This window comes from Pectinophora gossypiella, chromosome 11, assembly GCF_024362695.1.
Source record: "Pectinophora gossypiella chromosome 11, ilPecGoss1.1, whole genome shotgun sequence".
NCBI classification, from domain to species: Eukaryota; Metazoa; Arthropoda; class Insecta; order Lepidoptera; family Gelechiidae; genus Pectinophora; species Pectinophora gossypiella.
The window spans coordinates 461,947-479,383 of NC_065414.1; the positions used below are offsets into that span (position 1 = coordinate 461,947).

A 17,437-nucleotide genomic window follows, 5' to 3' on the forward strand; every position below is an offset into this window, starting at 1 on the left:
TTTGGCGGCTCAATAGTAACCCTAAGTTTCTGAGGTTGATCATCCACCTCACATTTCTCATGAGAAGAAGATTTTCAACCAGTTCAGGTTCATTGCGTCACCATCAGTGGTAAAAAATACCTCATCCTGGTGTCTTGTCGGTTGTCAACTGCACACATATTTTGTTGGTAGCACATAGCCTTGTTATCCTGAACTTTTTTGACATATCTGCTTTGGTCGCCAACCCATAATCAGAATAGACCATTCTGACTAGACCATGCAGATACCATCCAACACTCTGATAACATTAAATTACCTACACATTTCACTCTGAAAACACAGGAATGCAATTAAAGCATACAAAAACCTCATTCCCTTTTGAATATTCCATGAATATTTTTCTTCGTGTTCACATGAACGTCGAGGGCAACCAGAGGCTTATTATAAGCCTTTCAAGGTTTTCCCCTTAAAGAACTCGCTCAAACTAAACGACTTGCCATAATTGGCCTCCAAACGGAACCATGATGACTCTCCACAACAAAGACTCGGTATAATAGAAATCCTATTATCATGGACCTTATTCCATATTTTATTTTCGGAGCCAATCCTTGTGGACTGTAATTGCGAGATGCTTACCAATGCACTACGTTTCTTCAAATCTTTTTTGAATAAAAATGAGCACGAAACTATAGTTTTGCTTTTGGATCACGATATGGAATTTCCTTATCTCATTTAATTTTATCAGGGCAAATATCACAAGGCGATAAATAATAAAAAGCATATGCCACGTCTGTAAAATTCGACACGTACTCCGTAACGACCGGAATTCCGTAACCGCATTACCGCCAAAACCTCTATTCTGAAAAAAAAAAACAAAAAAGATGCATTCGAAAACCCATCCGCTCCACGTTGCGTACATACTTCCGGCCGGGTACGTTCGAAAAGTTTGTTTGGGTGAAATTCGTTTGGTTGAATTTTTTTTAGTACTTGTCGAGTCTCGCATTGTTTTTAAAGCGGATGCGTTGTTTGCTCTGTGGGCAGCGGTCGGGGCCGCGGCCGCTCTGTTGACTTCGCTCATTTACGTCAACCCACTCTGTGAAATAAACATCAACTTGTATTTTACATTTTATGATAATACTTGCAATAAATATTAACGTCACACCAGACGTGATTTATATAATTTGAGGGTTGCAGTACTGTAAATTGCATAATTTTCAGTGATAAAAAAGCGACGGTATACGCGTTAGAAAACTATTTTCGTAATGTCGAGTCTTGCTTGTAAGTCGCTCATAAACGTCCATCACAATATGATTTAATTTATTCAATGGATATCTAAATTCAACGCACAGCCTAAACGGCTAAACGTAGGCACTTGAAATTTGGAAGGGACGTAGCTTAGGTACCGTAGAGGTGCACTAAGAAAGGAATTCCCGGAATTCCCACGGGAACGGGAATTAGCGGGAAAATCCTTTTGTATGAAAAATCTAAACCGCTTAAGTTAGACGCTTGAAATTTGGCATGCAGATACCTTAGTTAACTTAAAGTTTAGTTGCAACAGGATATTGCAAAATTTCCACGGAAACGGGAGTTAGCGGGAAAAAACATTTGTATGAAAAAATCGACACCGCGTAAGAGTGTTAAGTACCTTCCTATTTGCTGGGTTGTCTGCTTGGTGAAATTAAATAACTCGAAAAATAAGTCTTCAAACGATTATAATTCACTCTTGACAATACAAACAATCAAAAAATGGTAACGACGGACACTGGATGGCAGCTGGCCATATAGGGAACTAGTGGGAAGAGGCACGCGGGCGCGGGTTGCAGTGCGCAGGCGCGGTACGGCGGCGCCGCGCCGGCGCGGTGCGACGGTGGCGTGTGCGACGACTATAAGTACGTATAATATACATTTTTTTTTGACGTGACTTATTGTAAATTTGCCGCAGATGGCATTAACTACTTGGCCGGACAAATGGGGAGCGCTGAAGGCTTTCACGCGGTACAACGTTTAAGGCAACAGGCCTGAGGTGGGCGCGAACCTCGGCTCAGGGCGTCGTCTGAGAGGAAAAATATTTGAAAGAATTAATCGACCCTAGTGGGTCGATAGCGATAAGCGCTGATTGAGGGAAATCGTCGACCACGCCGGCGGGGTCGGTATCGGGGTCCTGAATTGTTTGATGTCGCGAGCTGATTGGCTGCCTCTATGGCTAGAGTAATCGGGTCGTCGGGATCGTATTAATATACATATTATACATTTATAATTCATAACTTTAGCTATTTATTTTTTGTTTTTTATTATAATAATTCTTTTTTATTTTCAGGTTTTCTTTTTTACAGGTATTTTGATTCTTTGTGTTAACAACCGCCATGTGCTTGTCACCGCTCATCGAGCCGTGTTTCCAACGCTTATAAAAAATCTTGTAAACCTCCCAAGGACATTTTATTTAATAAGGTCGGCGAGATTTTTCTAGCTTGTTTGCTCGCTATTCATTTATTTACTGGAAAAATCTTAGAGCATTGAAAAGGCGATCGTAATAAAATAAAAGTGAAGGAAGGGAATGGTTTTGCAATTTTCCATCACTCCGCTTAACTCCTTGAATAGAGAAGACTAAAAAAAATTCTTATAATTTTTTTTATCGCGGTATTGAAAAAGAGCTTTGAATCAACATTAGAAAATATTGTGAGGATTCGTTACTGAAAGGTATTTGAAGATACATGGTAAAATACTACTTGACAAAGTTACTTTCAATGGAATCATTTAGTGAGACGTAATTTGCAACTATTATCTATAACTGTACCAAAATTTATGCACAATAAAAATCTATATCTTTTTATCTTTATCATGAACCATAATACATAATAAATAATGAAAAACATGAAAAGTTAGTTAATGTTTATATTAAGTGAAAAAAGATTAAATTCATAAATTGAAAATAGTAATATTATCTAATTTGTTTTTTATTGAATTGCTTAATACGTTTTTCAGCTTGAATCCTAGGTTCTTAATATTATTATAATAATGTATTATATATTTCGGATGGGTTAAATTAAATACTTTTCCGTTTCCGGCTTCCGAACTGTCAACATCGTAGTGATAGCTCCGAGTGAAATTAAGTGAAATAAAATAGTAAACGTAATTTCTAGCTGCTAGTTTTCGTCGAAGTGAAGTACTGGGACTTCCTGGAAGTGATTAGAAACATACAGGGAAGTGCGATTACTCCATCGTGGAATTACAACTACAATATCAACTATTACATTGAAGGTTAGAAAACACGAAAATAACACCGGCGCAAGCGTCAACAAATCTGACATATAAAGCAGTGTTGCCAATCCATAAAAACAATTATACCATTTCTACCATATTCCACTATTGCGTTTCGTTACACGCAGAGAAAAGATGGAAGCTCAATTTCAAATGTTATTTGAAAAAATGAAATTGGAAATGCAAAGTCAAAATGCTGAATTGAAGGATTCTATAACAAATAGTATTATGGAAAAGATGGATGAGAAACTAATCCCTATTATAAAGGAAAATAAGAAACTGAAGACTGAAGTAGAAAAACTGGAAAGAGAAATAGAATATCTTAAGAGGGCAGAGAAAAACAATAATATTGTAGTATTTGGATTAGAAGAAAACGAACAATCCTCTATTGAACTAATACAAAAGCTCAAAGAAACCTTCAATCTAGATTTGAATATTAAAATCGAAGAATATGATATCAACAAAATTTATCGCCTAGGTAATAGGAAGAGTGACAGCAACAAAACGAGGCCGGTACTGTGTTCGTTTGTAAACAACTGGAAAAAGACCGAAATTATCAAAAATAAAAAGAACCTAAAAAATATATACATTACGGAGGACTACTCGAAGGATGTGTTGGGAAAAAGAAAAGAGCTACAAGCCAAGCTAATTGAGGAGAGACAAAAGGGTAATATAGCATATCTGAAGTATGATAAATTAATTGTTAAAGAGAATAATCACAGCCAGGAGAAAAGGAAAAGGCAAACATCCGCTTCACCCTCTTCGGATAACAATCAACCAAAAAAGCTACAAACAGTAAACACAATGAAGACAAACAAGGCAAATGCTTTTGATTTAATGCGATATAGATCCAGCTCCCTTTCAAACATACCTAATACTAATAAAAACCAATAGCAACTAAAGAACGGCAAACGGAAACCAAAACCAACCAAAGAAACTACCAATAAAGAAACAAAAAAACAACAAACTCCCCCAAGCCGACTGGTCCTCGAGGGGGAAAGCGACCACAACCCTCCAACATATAGAGACAACAGGGACCGAAAATCAGTAATTTTCATAGCATGTCTCAACGTACTCACATTGGGTAAAGAAGAAAATCTTATGGAACTGACATATGCGCTAAAATCTATCAAATGGGACATAATTGGTTTGAGCGAAGTGAGAAGAATGGGCGAAAGCATCACCTGTTACCCGGATTATTTACTTTATCAAATAGGTGAGACACAAGGCCAATATGGGGTAGGATTTATTATTAAACAACATTTGAAACATTATGTGGAAGAATTCATAGGAATCTCAGAACGCATAGCAATATTAAACATGAAACTACCTGGTTATAAAAAGCTTTGGTCTATTGTACAAATATATTCACCTACAGAGCAATCAAATTCGGAAACAATATACAACTTCTACCAGAATTTAAACGAAGCCATTCAAAAGCATACCCATGAAAACCTTATAGTCATGGGTGACTTCAATGGCCAAATAGGAGAAAGACGCCCAGGAGAAAATGCAATACTAGGTCAATTTTCTTATAGTAACAAGACCAGAAGCAGAAATGGGGAAATAATTACTAACTTTGCACTAGAAAACAAATTAACAATTTTAAATACTACGTTTAAGAAGAACCGAAAGAACATGTGGACCTGGATCTCGCCGGATGGTAAAACAAAAAACGAAATTGATTTTATCATGACCAACAGAAACAGCTACTTTACAAACTTTACCGTCATTAGAAGATTTAACTTCAATACCAACCACAGGCTCATTAGAACTGAACTCCAAATAAATGAACCAAAGAAGGCTAGACCGAGACAAGATTTAGGAAATACAAAACTCAACGAACAGCAATTGGAGCAAATAACAACAGCCCTAAGAACTGAACTAGGAGACTTCAAAGAGAAGACCAAGGAACTAGAAACCCAGGATAAATACAACTATATAGAGAATGCTATCAAAACCCAAATTAAACTCATAGCAGATACTAAAATTGATGCAAAAGGAATACTATCAACAGCCACTTTAAATCTCCTAGAAGAAAGAAACCACCTTATTAACGAAAGAAATATTCAAAACAGAAGACAGAAATTAGCCAAAAGCAGCAAAGATGTCAAGGAAAGTATGAGAAAGGATAGAAAACAACGAAGGATGCGAACGATAGAAAATTACATTCTGAAAACCGGTGGTATTAAAAAAGCACTCAAAGAATTAACAGACACGAAGAACTGGATCGTAAAAATGAAGGATAACCGGGGAAAATTTAATCACAACAGAATTGACATATTAAAAACAGCTACGTCATACTACAAAAACCTTTATCGAAACAACACTACGCAAGCTGAAATCAATCTGGTGGATACTTTGAACACCCCCAGTATTCTCAAGGCTGAAGTCAGTAAGGCTATCGACACTCAAAAGAGAGAGAAAGCACCCGGGCCTGACGGCATTAGTAATGAAATTCTAAGATATAGTAAAGAGATCCTGTTACCTGTCCTCACAGATATGTTCAATGATATCACGAATACCGAAACCATCCCACAGCAATGGACCAAATCTCACATCATCCTATTGTATAAGAAGGGTGATAAATATGACATAGGAAATTATCGACCTATAAGTCTAATGTCCAATGTATATAAGATTTTTGCTAAGATCATCCTAAAACGGCTCGAAAGAACCCTAGACGAAAACCAACCTATAGAGCAAGCAGGATTCCGCAGCGATTACTCAGTGATCGATCACATTCACGTAGTGCGCCAAATTCTAGAGAAATACAACGAATACCAACTTACATACTACATTGCATTTATAGACTATAGCAAAGCATTTGATTCTCTTCAACATGTCAAAATATGGGAGGCGTTACTAGAACAAGGAATAGAACACAAGTACATCCGATTAATAAGAAACATATATAGCCGCAGCACAGCAGTAATCCAACTAGAAAAGAAAAGTACCCCTTTCAGAGTAGAAAAAGGCGTAAGGCAGGGAGACCCTCTTTCTCCTAAACTATTTTCCGCAGTACTAGAATCAGTCTTCCGTAGACTTAATTGGGAACACCTCGGAATTAATATAGATGGTCATCTACTATCGCACTTAAGATTTGCGGACGACATAGTGTTATTGGCAAAAACAGCAGAAGACTTAACCAGAATGATAAAAGAACTTGCTAAAGAAAGCGAGAGAGTAGGGTTGACAATGAATATGGAAAAAACTAGGGCGATGACAAACGGGTACAAGCATACTATAGATCTAGGAAACATTGTAATCAACTATACAGACGAGTATGTATATCTAGGGCAGCTCATAACCCAAAAAGATCCTATGCAGGTGGAAGTAGACAGAAGAATTACAAATGGCTGGAAGAGATACTGGAGTTTAAGAGAGGCTATGAAAGATAAAGATCTCCATATAAACCTAAAAAACAAACTTTTTAACACCTGCTTACTACCTGTCCTTACGTACGGATGTCAGTCATGGTCCTTAAATCAGGTCATCTTTAACAAACTAGCAACTTGCCAGTATGCAATGGAAAGGAGCATGCTAAATATCAAAAAGTCCGACAGAGTTAAAAATATCGTCATTAGAAACAAAACAAAAACTACCGATGTAATACACAAAATTAAAAGACTCAAATGGCGATGGGCAGGTCACCTGGTTAGAGGACAAGATAAATGGAGCAAAAGGGTGACATGGTGGTACCCAAGGGAAGGTAAAAGAAAAAGAGGCCGACCACAGAAAAGGTGGGACGACGACGTTAGACGAGTGGCGGGAGTCACATGGAACAGAGTGGCTCAAGAAAGAAAGGAATGGAAAAGGTTGGAGGAGGCCTTTGCCGACTGGCAAACAGATCTAGGAAAGATAACCAAGCAACAAATATTAATCTAATTTCATTCATACTTAATAAGTCTAAGTTTTTAATGTTAGTTGTTTAAATAAGTTTAAAAATCCATTGTATCAAGCGATCTGAATAAAAGGCTATATTATTATTATTATTATTAAATTAAATAGTGTGCAATAAACATTTGACTGTGAGTGTGTCCTGTTTTTTTTTTTAACGTGACTTATTGTAGATTTGCCGCAGATGGCATTAACTACTTGGCCGGAGAAATGGGGAGCGCTGAAGGCTCAACAGGCCTGAGGGTGCCCAGTTGGGCGCGAACCTCGGCTCAGGGCGTCGTCTGAGAGGAAAAATATTTGAAAGAATTAATCGACCCTAGTGGGTCGATAGCGATAAGCGCTGATTGAGGGTAGTCCGTATCGGGATCCTGCGTGCGACCTGACTAAGTTACGTTTTGCTCGCTATCAGTTTAAAGTCCTTTCACGCTGAGAATGCACACATTGCATACGTTTCGTAGGTACCAAATTATCACGTTGGAGTCGCATAAAATCAACATTCCGAATTTGAAATTCATACATGCTCACATACCGTGGTGAGAACATGAGAACTTTGTTGTACGAAGCAGCACTGAAAGGTGTTTATAATTAATGAGCTTTAGCTTTTGAGTATTTACCATCAATCTTTGAATTCTTTGGAATTCTGTCTTAAGTTGGGAAAGTAGATTTTCTGCCCCCTCACAGTTAATAAATTGGTAGCTCATTATAAGCGACACTTTTAGAGTTAGTTATACGGGCTTTAATAAGTAAAACATTCGTCTTCTGAACTGTCTAAAATTTTGAGGGTAAGTAAGTATTTATTTAATGAAAGTATTGTTAGAAGAGGACTAGGCCTAGGAGAGTACGTGCCACACGTCACCGACAGCTGTCAATAAAAAAATATATATGGTCGAATTGAGAACCTCCTCCTTTTTTGAAGTCGGTAAAAAGAAGCGAGCATGGCGCGCGGCTCACTTTTGTCGCGGCTACGGAACTGAACGGACGTTCACTGCTTTAATGGTACTGTTTGCTAAACTTGTACTTTAAATCTTATTTTTTAGTTAATTTGTCATTTTGTTAATTTATTTAAAATTATAAGTATTTTTGCCTACGTTCGACGGTTTTTTTTAATAATTATTTTCCTTGCACCTTAACGGCTTACAGCCACTTATTCTAAAATGAGACCCAGTGGGGAGTTGAAGTACATAATATTTAGCTCGGGAATTGGCTACTTGACAGTTACTTTTTTTTTTTTTTTGTTATAACAATATAATATAAAATATGTCGGATATAGTATAGTTTATCATTTAACGATAACTATCCAATAGCTTGTTTTTATTTAGAATAAGAATGCGATTTTTTTATGCGTATTATGTTAGCAGATGCATGTTTCCAATATTAATTTATTATCTTAAAAGAAGGTCTTTTGACTACTTTAGTTCACTTTTTCTCACGCGAGAGGGCGCGGGTGTACAAGGCAAGACGGTTGATTCTGACAGCGGGCATTCGAACGTGAGCAGGCCTCTCGATAGTAGCAGATTGTTGTAAAAAAATATTATAATTTCATTAAAAATTAAGTATCATACAGCTGTATCTGCGTTTCTGTCTCAACTTTGCCCTGATTTATATGGTATAGTATAATAATTACAAGACCTGAAACACGGGCGGCCATGATTGAGCTTGGAATGACAAAATAAACAAAAACCATATGTCAGGTTTCATGTTACACTGTTTGACAGTTTCTTTGTTTATTGAAATGTGACGTTACAAGGCTATATGTCACGTGACCAAACATTTCCGCGCGAAATTTGAATTTAACGAAGAAAAATATGTTCTTTTTTCTATTATTTATAAAGCTTTTTCGAGAAAATAAAATATTTTAGGACGCATAAAATAAGCGTTAGTAATTTTTAAAATACTTATCCGAACACTGTCAAGGAGCCAATAAAATTGGTGCAGGACAGTTCCGGCCAAGTGGATAATGCCTTAGGCAAATTAGTCACTTAAAAAAGGTGAGGAGCGGAGAGTGTCCGATCCGCATGAAGATTATTCTTTACTCTATGCCAATAGCTTGAGTTTACTGATGTAAGCTACGCTTGAGTTAGACATAGTGGCTGGTAACTGATCTGTCAGTCAGCTGGTAACAAAGCTGTGGTTGGACTCAATACGGGCATCCAAAGCGATTCCAATCACGTCCCAGCAGCCATAATACATTCTTCAAAGCATTCCCATTCACACAGCATTGTACAGTCTGTCTGTTTGCGGATCGTATTGTGAGTGGAGTAAACATGGGAAGTGGGAACTATGATGAATGTTGCCCGGCGACGGATTGTGAATTGATATACTCAATATTTTTTTTACTAACCTACTGTAGATTTTCCTACTTCTATCCAGCCGGGTTTGCATGACAACCGCGTCGCGCGCCGCGCGAATTATATCGAGCGCCTGTACCAATAAACGATACGAAAGCTATCTACGTAGATGGATGTCAAACGGCTATTGGTCGAAGCGCTCAATATAATTCGCACCGCGGCGCGGTCGTCATGTAGATCCGACTGGAGTGTGGCATAATCCAAGTTGCAAACGATTATGAAAATCGACAACGACAATCATGGAAAGAAGTTGGAAGGGTAGTATGAGCAAATAGTATACCGGGTGTTAGTGACATCGTAACGAATACTGAGAGGGATGATTCAGACCATGATTCTGAGTTAATATCTAGTGGAATTTTCCGTCGCAAAATTCATGAAATTTTGAGTTTTATTTTTAATTATTTTCAATTCCATATTGTGTTTTTAGCTGCATAGAACCCAAATTTCAATAAAAAAAACAATAATGACAAATTATCGAAAATTTTCGATGTAATTGAGACAACAGCTGCTCGAACGGGTCAACGGCCACACGCACCGAGCCGCGCGCCCCGCTCCGCACGCCCCGCTCCGCGCGCCCCGCGCCGCACGCCGGCGGCGGCGCGGCGGCGGCGCGGCCTACAAAGTAGGCACTACGAACCGATCCTATTTCTTTCTCTGTCTATCGTAAATTTATAAATTTATTTTATTCTTATTCTTAAATGGACGGATAATCAACAGGCATAAAATTTATCATCATCATCATCATCAGCCCATTAACGTCCTCACTGCTGGGGCACGGGCCTTCCCTATGGATGGATAGGGGGAGGGGGAAAATTTATGGAATACACGTCAATTTTAAGCAGAAATCTAAAACAACCGACAGAATTAAGTTGACAGCACACGTCAAACGGTTTGCATACCAGCGAGATACCTTTTTGATTCGACCGGGTTATTCATTCATTTACTCATAGGAATCGGGGCCATTATCTACCTAAAACAGTTGAAACAGTAAATAATTGTATTCTTTGTTGTCATTAGAATAACTAACAACCAACTAACACAACCACCACAGATTAGGTAATTAGTTACCTACTATGTCAACCATCCACCAACTTAGTATGTAAGTACCTACGCAAAACCTCGCTACACAAAAATCGAGCGAGATCGCGTCTAGAATTGGGCGGACACTCCGCCAGAGTGTTGCCTATCGATATTCTATCGATACCTAGTTAAAAAAAACCAATAGTAGGTACCTATCGATAGATCTTTTAGATCAATACCCATTATTATTACAAAGCAAGACCTATCGGTACTATCGCTAGTATCGATCTAAATGTACTATCACTACTTTCGATAGTTTAGACAATTTTCAAGTTCAACAATTGATAATCTACCTATCGATAGTTCGGCAACTCCGCCGCGTAGGCAATGTCGGCATGTTCAAAGAAAAAAATTGTCCGAGAGGAGTGATCTTATTTTTCTTGTTACATGTTGGTACCGAGGTACTAAGTACTAAGTTATTCGTGGTTTTAAATCTCATTGTTAAATTATCAGTAAAGAACTAATTAAACCTATCCTGTTCTGTGTACAATATTCATGTAACGGCTACGTGCTTACATAAGTACCTAGTAGACGGGAGCAACGACTTAACGTACCTTCCGAAGCACGGATCATTTTACTTTCGGACAATCAGGTGATCAGCCTGTAACGTCCCAACCAAAGGCCTTGTAAACAGATTTTTGTGATATGTCCCCACCGGAATACGAACCCGGACCCTCCGCATCCCATCGCTCAACCACTGGACCACATAGGCCAAGAAGGTTCTAAGACATAATTAAAGGATCCTGGGACGCAAGACCTCCGAGTTAGGGCTTGTTTGATCTGTCTTGATGGATACTCGGACGTGAATAGCCTCACGGATCAAGGGCAACGCGCGCCAATAAAGTAAGCATTACGAACAGATACTAGGTATTTCTTTGAGTTGATAGGTATCAAGTGAAGTTTCCTGTCGCCAAATTCATAAAAAAATTAGATTTTTTCAGTCCCATATTGTGTTTTAAGCTGCATAGAACGCACATTTAAAATAAACAAATAAAAATTACTAATTATTAAATTTTATCAATGTCATCAATAATAATAATAACGTATCTACAACTTCAGCTATGCGCAGGTGAATAGCCGGCGCACGGGTCAAGGGCAACGCTCGCCAATAAAGTAGGCATACGAACAGATACTATTTCTTTCTCTGTCACTTGCACCATAAACATACTTCTCTCTCTCTCTCTAGTCGTCGGCTCGACTCGGCCGCGGCCGGTGCGTCGTCGGCGCCCTTAGTCGGCGCCTTTGATGCTTTGCGCTAACGCCGCCGCGCGCTTCCGCTCAGTCGAATACTAAGCTTGACCCGAATCGCGTGATGTTTTTCGAGGATATTTTTTTCGTGTTTGTGAGTGTTTGTTTCATTCTGTAAATGAGTAGTGTCGACTATGATGATAGATCATAGACCATTTACTGCGCAAAAGTATGGAAGATTGTTGATGTTTATTAAAGAGCAAGGTGTTGTGTTTGTGAGTGCGTGTGATACCTACCTACCGCGGAGGAAACGCGATGTTGCATACGTGACGTGACATGTTCTAGGGTACCTACCTAGGTACTTCATCCGAAGGAATAACAATTAAGGTAAGGTAAGAGTAGGGTTTTTATTGTTAATAAGTTAGGAACGTTTTAATAACTGGTAGGTAGGTACCGTGCGTGAAAAATCGTGGCAGTAGGTGTTCTACTTCAACAAACAACATTTTTAAACGTTGAACCACTAAGCATCTAAATACAAGAGAATGAAAACTCCTACCTAGATATCAACATCGTATCACGCACGCGTAACGTAGCCGCGCGTAAGTTTAGCGTCTGTGTGGCGCGTTGTTCGACTTACATTGCGGCACAGTAAAAATTGAAAATCTTAATTAAACATTTGCGACAAGAAAAACACCCACCATCATTTTTAGTACAATAAAATAGGCGTTCCATTTTTTTTTTCGTTACGATGTCACTAACACCCTGTATATAATAAATATGAGGCCGGACAAATGGGGAGCGCTGAAGGCTAACCCGGTATAACGTGTTAGACAACAGGCCTGAGGGAGCCCAGGACAACAGGCCTGAGGAAGAAACTTTTTCCGATAGGATCCAATTGAACATCTAACGTAGTTAAATAAAGGCTATTAGTGACATCGAAAAAAAAAGCGTAACGAAAACTTTGTGGGCTGATTCAGACCATTATTGTGAGTTGATATCAAGTGGAATTTTCCGTCGCAAAAGTAAGGGATCGAAAATATTTAAAAAAAACATTACAATGTTCCTGATTTTTCCGACTGGAAATTCCACTTGATATAACTCAGAATCATTGTCTGAATCATTCCCCTCAGTATTTGTTACGTGCGTACCCATACGTACTTGAATGGCTACCTGTACGTACTTTTAAGTGACATTGTAGAATCATTGTCTGATCATCCCCCTTAGTATTAGTTAAGATATCACACCCACAACCACCCTGTATGAAATATTAAATGTGGTTACGGCTTAAACTGTACCTTTGAATAAAATGTTATATTAATGTACAAACAATTAAGTACAAAAAAAGCAATTATGACAAATTACGATTTGGGTAGACCAAGTAATTCTCCTAAATGCCGGGCAACATCACTTGAGTGGTTAGAGCGTAGGACTCACGATCTGGAGGCCCGGGTTCGAAACGGGGAAATTGTCGAAATCACTTTGTGAGACTGTCCTTTCTTAGGCTAGGACACTACATTGAATCACCAAGATTGAATGAAAAAGTACTAATATAATTCTTTGCCTCGGAAGGCACTTATAAATTCAAACTCATAAGGTCAGTCAGTTCAGTGGTTTAAGCCCCAAGCCGGGATGTAAGCGCGTTCTCCGAACAACGCTTTCGCGGGTTTTTTAGATAAAATCTAATGGAGTTGGATAGATACAGCCATGGTATAAGAAGACCAGGTATGCTCAATCCTATGACAAGCCGCCATTGCTAGCCCTTGATGACGTAAGTATTACCATTAAATTGGTATCTCCAACATTCCAAGGACCTTAATTTTATTATTGAAAATTAAGCGAATTACTGACTCATGTATTTAATTACTATTATTTGTCTTTTACTAACTTCAGTTAGTAAGTCTCCCTATCCATCCATAGGGAAGGCCCGTGCCCCAGCAGTGGGGACGTTAATGGACTGATGATGTGTGTCTTTTACTAAACTGGCAAAGCCAAACTTTGTTCTGAAAACCCGGTCACATTGGAGGCAGAATAGCTGTCCATCCGAGTTGAAGGTGTAGCTATAGGTGAGTTTGGGACGATTCCTTGCGTGTTTGGCGTTTTTCGTCGAGCTCTTTCAGACGATTTTGCTCAAAGTTGGCCACCCCTGTGACCAACATGACTGTAGACTCCCAAAGTTCGTCTTCTACTCCGAACTAGCGAGTGGGAAGCGCAAACGCGGGGGACAATATCTGCGGTACAAGGACGTCTTGAAACGTAACCTGACCGCCTGCGATATTTCCACTGAACGCTGGGAGGACCTTGCTGTTTTAAGGCCTGAGTGGCGTCACTGTGTTTGAGCATACCTGGTCTTCTTATACCATGGATACTAGATATGCGAAACGCCGCGTTATAATACAGCACTACTGTGTGATGAATAAAATATCCCGCGGCTTTGAGCCGCTTTACCTCTGCATGCTCCACTTTTTGTCAGATTATTCCACTTTATTATAATCTAGGCAAAACTCCTCACCCCAGGGAATATAAAGGAGTATAAAAGGCCAATTCTTTATCGGTACAGGTAATTCTTTGTTTAGGCACAGTATATTATTTTTAGTATTGAGGCAGTGATTTCGAGATTTACCGTGGGTTTATTGATATTGACGTTCTATGAAAAAGGGAGGATTTTATTTTTGTTCCGAAGGCGCTCGCGCTTTGCTTTTTCAGATATATATATATATTTTAAAAAAAACCTTGTGCTCACATAAAAGCCATTCATCAAGAATTGAATTGAATTGAATAAATTAAAACCTGAGAGGTATTTTTTCTTTATAGGCAAAATCTTTGCTAAGCAAAGATTACACATTAGTTTTCTTCCAGTTCAAATAATTATTACACTTGTTTGATACGACCTTTACCTGCCAGAGCTCTGTAGGTGAGATACCTGCAAGATTACGTAAGCCCTTAAATTTCCACCTTCGATGACAATAAACAAGGAAATCCAAGCAACCCAACCGAGTTTATCGTTCACCTCCATCCTTTAACATTTACGAGGTGCTGAGCTAAAATAAAGCCGCACTCAATCGAACAGAAAATGTACAGGGATCGGGCCACTCGCCAATATTCAATTTATTTTCTAACTACCACACCCGACACGCGCTCAGATTTTGACACTTTTTAACATAGTATACAAAAACTTCCCATAAAACCTATCCTAAACTTTCAGCGTGTAACATATTTCCTTTACATTTTATTACACTGTGACAAGTGATGTAGATTGCATTACAAGTGTGCACGCTCATCCTCAAGGGACGTCCACTGATTGAAAAAGAAAACAGCTTCTCCTCTGTCCGATTGATTCTTTGTGCCCTCTCTGTATATCTTGCCCCGCGTAGACCAGGAATCGGAATTTTATTCACGTGGCATTCCACAAAAGTAATCATTGTCCAAATTTAGAAAATCTGGTTATACATAATTAATATTATGGTTGATTCTGGTTGATAAAAACTTAATTTTGTTTTAGTTTAATAGCACTCATAAAAAATTCCATCACTTACGATAAGTGTACCAAAATGACAGTGCTAGTTATAATACTTAAGTGTCTATTAAACTAAAATAACATGGCCATAACCGAAACCAGTAGTCGGAAGAAGATATTTATAATGTTGGCAGATATATGACAGGAGCTACTGTACACAACAGCGACCGAGTGCAGTGCAGTAGTACCAAAATTTGAGAAAATATCTAATACCACGAGCAAAACATCCGACACACATATAAATCGCAGCCGACTCGTTAGCGAATAAACTAGCTAGTGACTCCCGGGCTAAAGTCCTAACAGGCTACAACAAACAGCGTCCGTTCCGGTCTCTTCGTTACCATGCCCCCCGGGGGGGTCGGGGTCCACGAGGGGCTAAGACCCCCCTACACGTGTTCACTTCCATTTTGTTTAACGACGTCGAAGCTACGCGTATGCAAAGAAGTTTGCAGGGCATCCCTGCAACATTCTGTCTTAGAGTTGAGCAAGTTTCCGACAAAAGTATAAGTCTGTCGTTAGTAACAATAAAGCGAGTATTCCCCGCATGTTAAACAAGATGGCGTCGTGCTTGCCACAAAATGGCGGCCACTCATCTTATAAAATGCTTATAATTATATTTTAATATTAGAAAAAGGAAAAGAATAAAAAATCTATGTTGGAAATATATTCAAAGCAGTACCATCTAACGCAATTTAAAAGAAAATTAACGTTCACTGAGGTACAAAATCGTAATACCCAACTAAAGGCAAATCAAATAAGTACTAAAGAAAATTATATTATAACCAATTTTACTGGAATAAATGAAAACCTTATTGAGCGAGCAGTACCTAAAGCGTTTTAGGTATTAACCTGGATATTTACGTCGTCTACAGTATTATATAGGATCTACTTTATATTGTCGGGTAATGCAAAAAATACATTTTGGGATTTTCCCACTCAAACAAAAAATAATTTCCGTAATCGGATAACTCTTATTATGTAAATGTCAACGACTTTCAGCGTTCTACTTTCGCTAAGAATCAATTTTCTTTGAGGCATCAAAGCAAAAATGGCAAAACATGAAAAAAGTATTTAACCTCACTGGGTTTCGTAGATAAGTTATATAGAAAACAAATGAGATAAACAGAGTTAGGTACATTCACATTTATAATAATTATTATGGATTATCAAATCAACCGAATTTAGTAGAATACCTTAAGAAGATATGAGCAAATTGCAAATTCAATGATCAATCGGCACAATGAATGATTGATCAATCGAAATTGCTTTATCAAGGGCTGACCCATTTCCAGCGGTCGTTCAATGTCGGCGATCTATTATTTAGTATCGTTAGAATATTGATATAAACATTTTAATTTTAAAGTCGAGTAGATACTGAATGACTGTCTGTAACTTACTAACTAAACATTTGAAAAGATGCAAATAATGTGTATGCATGAGACAACTTGCAGCCATTTTTCAAAAATCAGAATTAGGACCATTTATTCAACGTAAGATTAGATCCTTGGGGGAGGCCTATGCCCAGCAGTGGGCGTCATACGGCTGATGATGATGATTCACCGTAATTATCATAGATGCACTTGTTGAAGGTCAATTTATTTGTTATGGCAAGAAAGAAAAAATGGCAAGAAACTGCAACAGCAACACATTTTTTAAATCTATGTATACATTACAAGTTATATAATAACTAGAAAAATATATTTAATACTAGGCATTTTTATCATTTGGGCAATAATTCATCTTTTATACTTTTTTACATAGTGTGCTTAAAATGAGCTTTAAATAAATTTTCTGTCATATTCAAAATATCGTCTGGTATTTTATTATAAAACAAATGTATAACCCTAACAAAGATTAATTTTATTTACTTAATTCGTTGTATTGTAAGTATTTTGATTTTGCTACGAACTCCGTCCAGTCCAGTGTTGAATGAATCACAATTTAACAGTTTGTAAAATAAAACTTTCAAAGCCGAGTTGATTTAACATTAGCAAGTAACGTCTGCGGTAAAAAATCGTTATCGTTCGAAACATCTAGTATGAAGTTCACGTACAAAATAAAACTAATTATTAGAGTCTTTTTGTAATTATTTCTTTTTTATTTTGGTGCAATAAAGTGTATTTGTATTGTATTGTTGTATTGCATAATACACGTGCCGTGAAACAGTTAA

At 38.0% G+C, this 17,437-nt stretch overlaps 2 protein-coding genes across 2 annotated transcripts; both read left to right on the top strand.

Moving 5' to 3' along the window:
* Window positions 1–3,053: 3,053 nt before the first annotated feature.
* LOC126370734 (uncharacterized) lies at window positions 3,054–4,137 on the top strand. The gene has a single exon (XM_050015765.1). The coding sequence runs from the start codon at window positions 3,373–3,375 to the stop codon at window positions 4,129–4,131; it is 759 nt and encodes a 252-aa protein (XP_049871722.1). The 5' UTR covers window positions 3,054–3,372; the 3' UTR covers window positions 4,132–4,137.
* A 738-nt stretch (window positions 4,138–4,875) lies between these two features.
* Window positions 4,876–7,093, top strand: LOC126370781 (uncharacterized). Its single transcript, XM_050015805.1, has 2 exons — window positions 4,876–5,686; window positions 6,945–7,093. The coding sequence occupies exons 1-2, from the start codon at window positions 4,876–4,878 to the stop codon at window positions 7,091–7,093; spliced, it is 960 nt and encodes a 319-aa protein (XP_049871762.1).
* The last annotated feature ends 10,344 nt before the right edge of the window (window positions 7,094–17,437 follow it).

Coding starts and splice junctions, on each gene's coding strand:
- LOC126370734 (XM_050015765.1), top strand. CDS start 3,373: ATGGAAGCTCAATTTCAAATGTTATTTGAAAAAATGAAATTGGAAATG.
- LOC126370781 (XM_050015805.1), top strand. CDS start 4,876: ATGTGGACCTGGATCTCGCCGGATGGTAAAACAAAAAACGAAATTGAT. Junction 5,687..6,944: donor ACCCGGGCCTGACGGCATTA/GTAATGAAATTC, acceptor GTGGTACCCAAG/GGAAGGTAAAAGAAAAAGAG.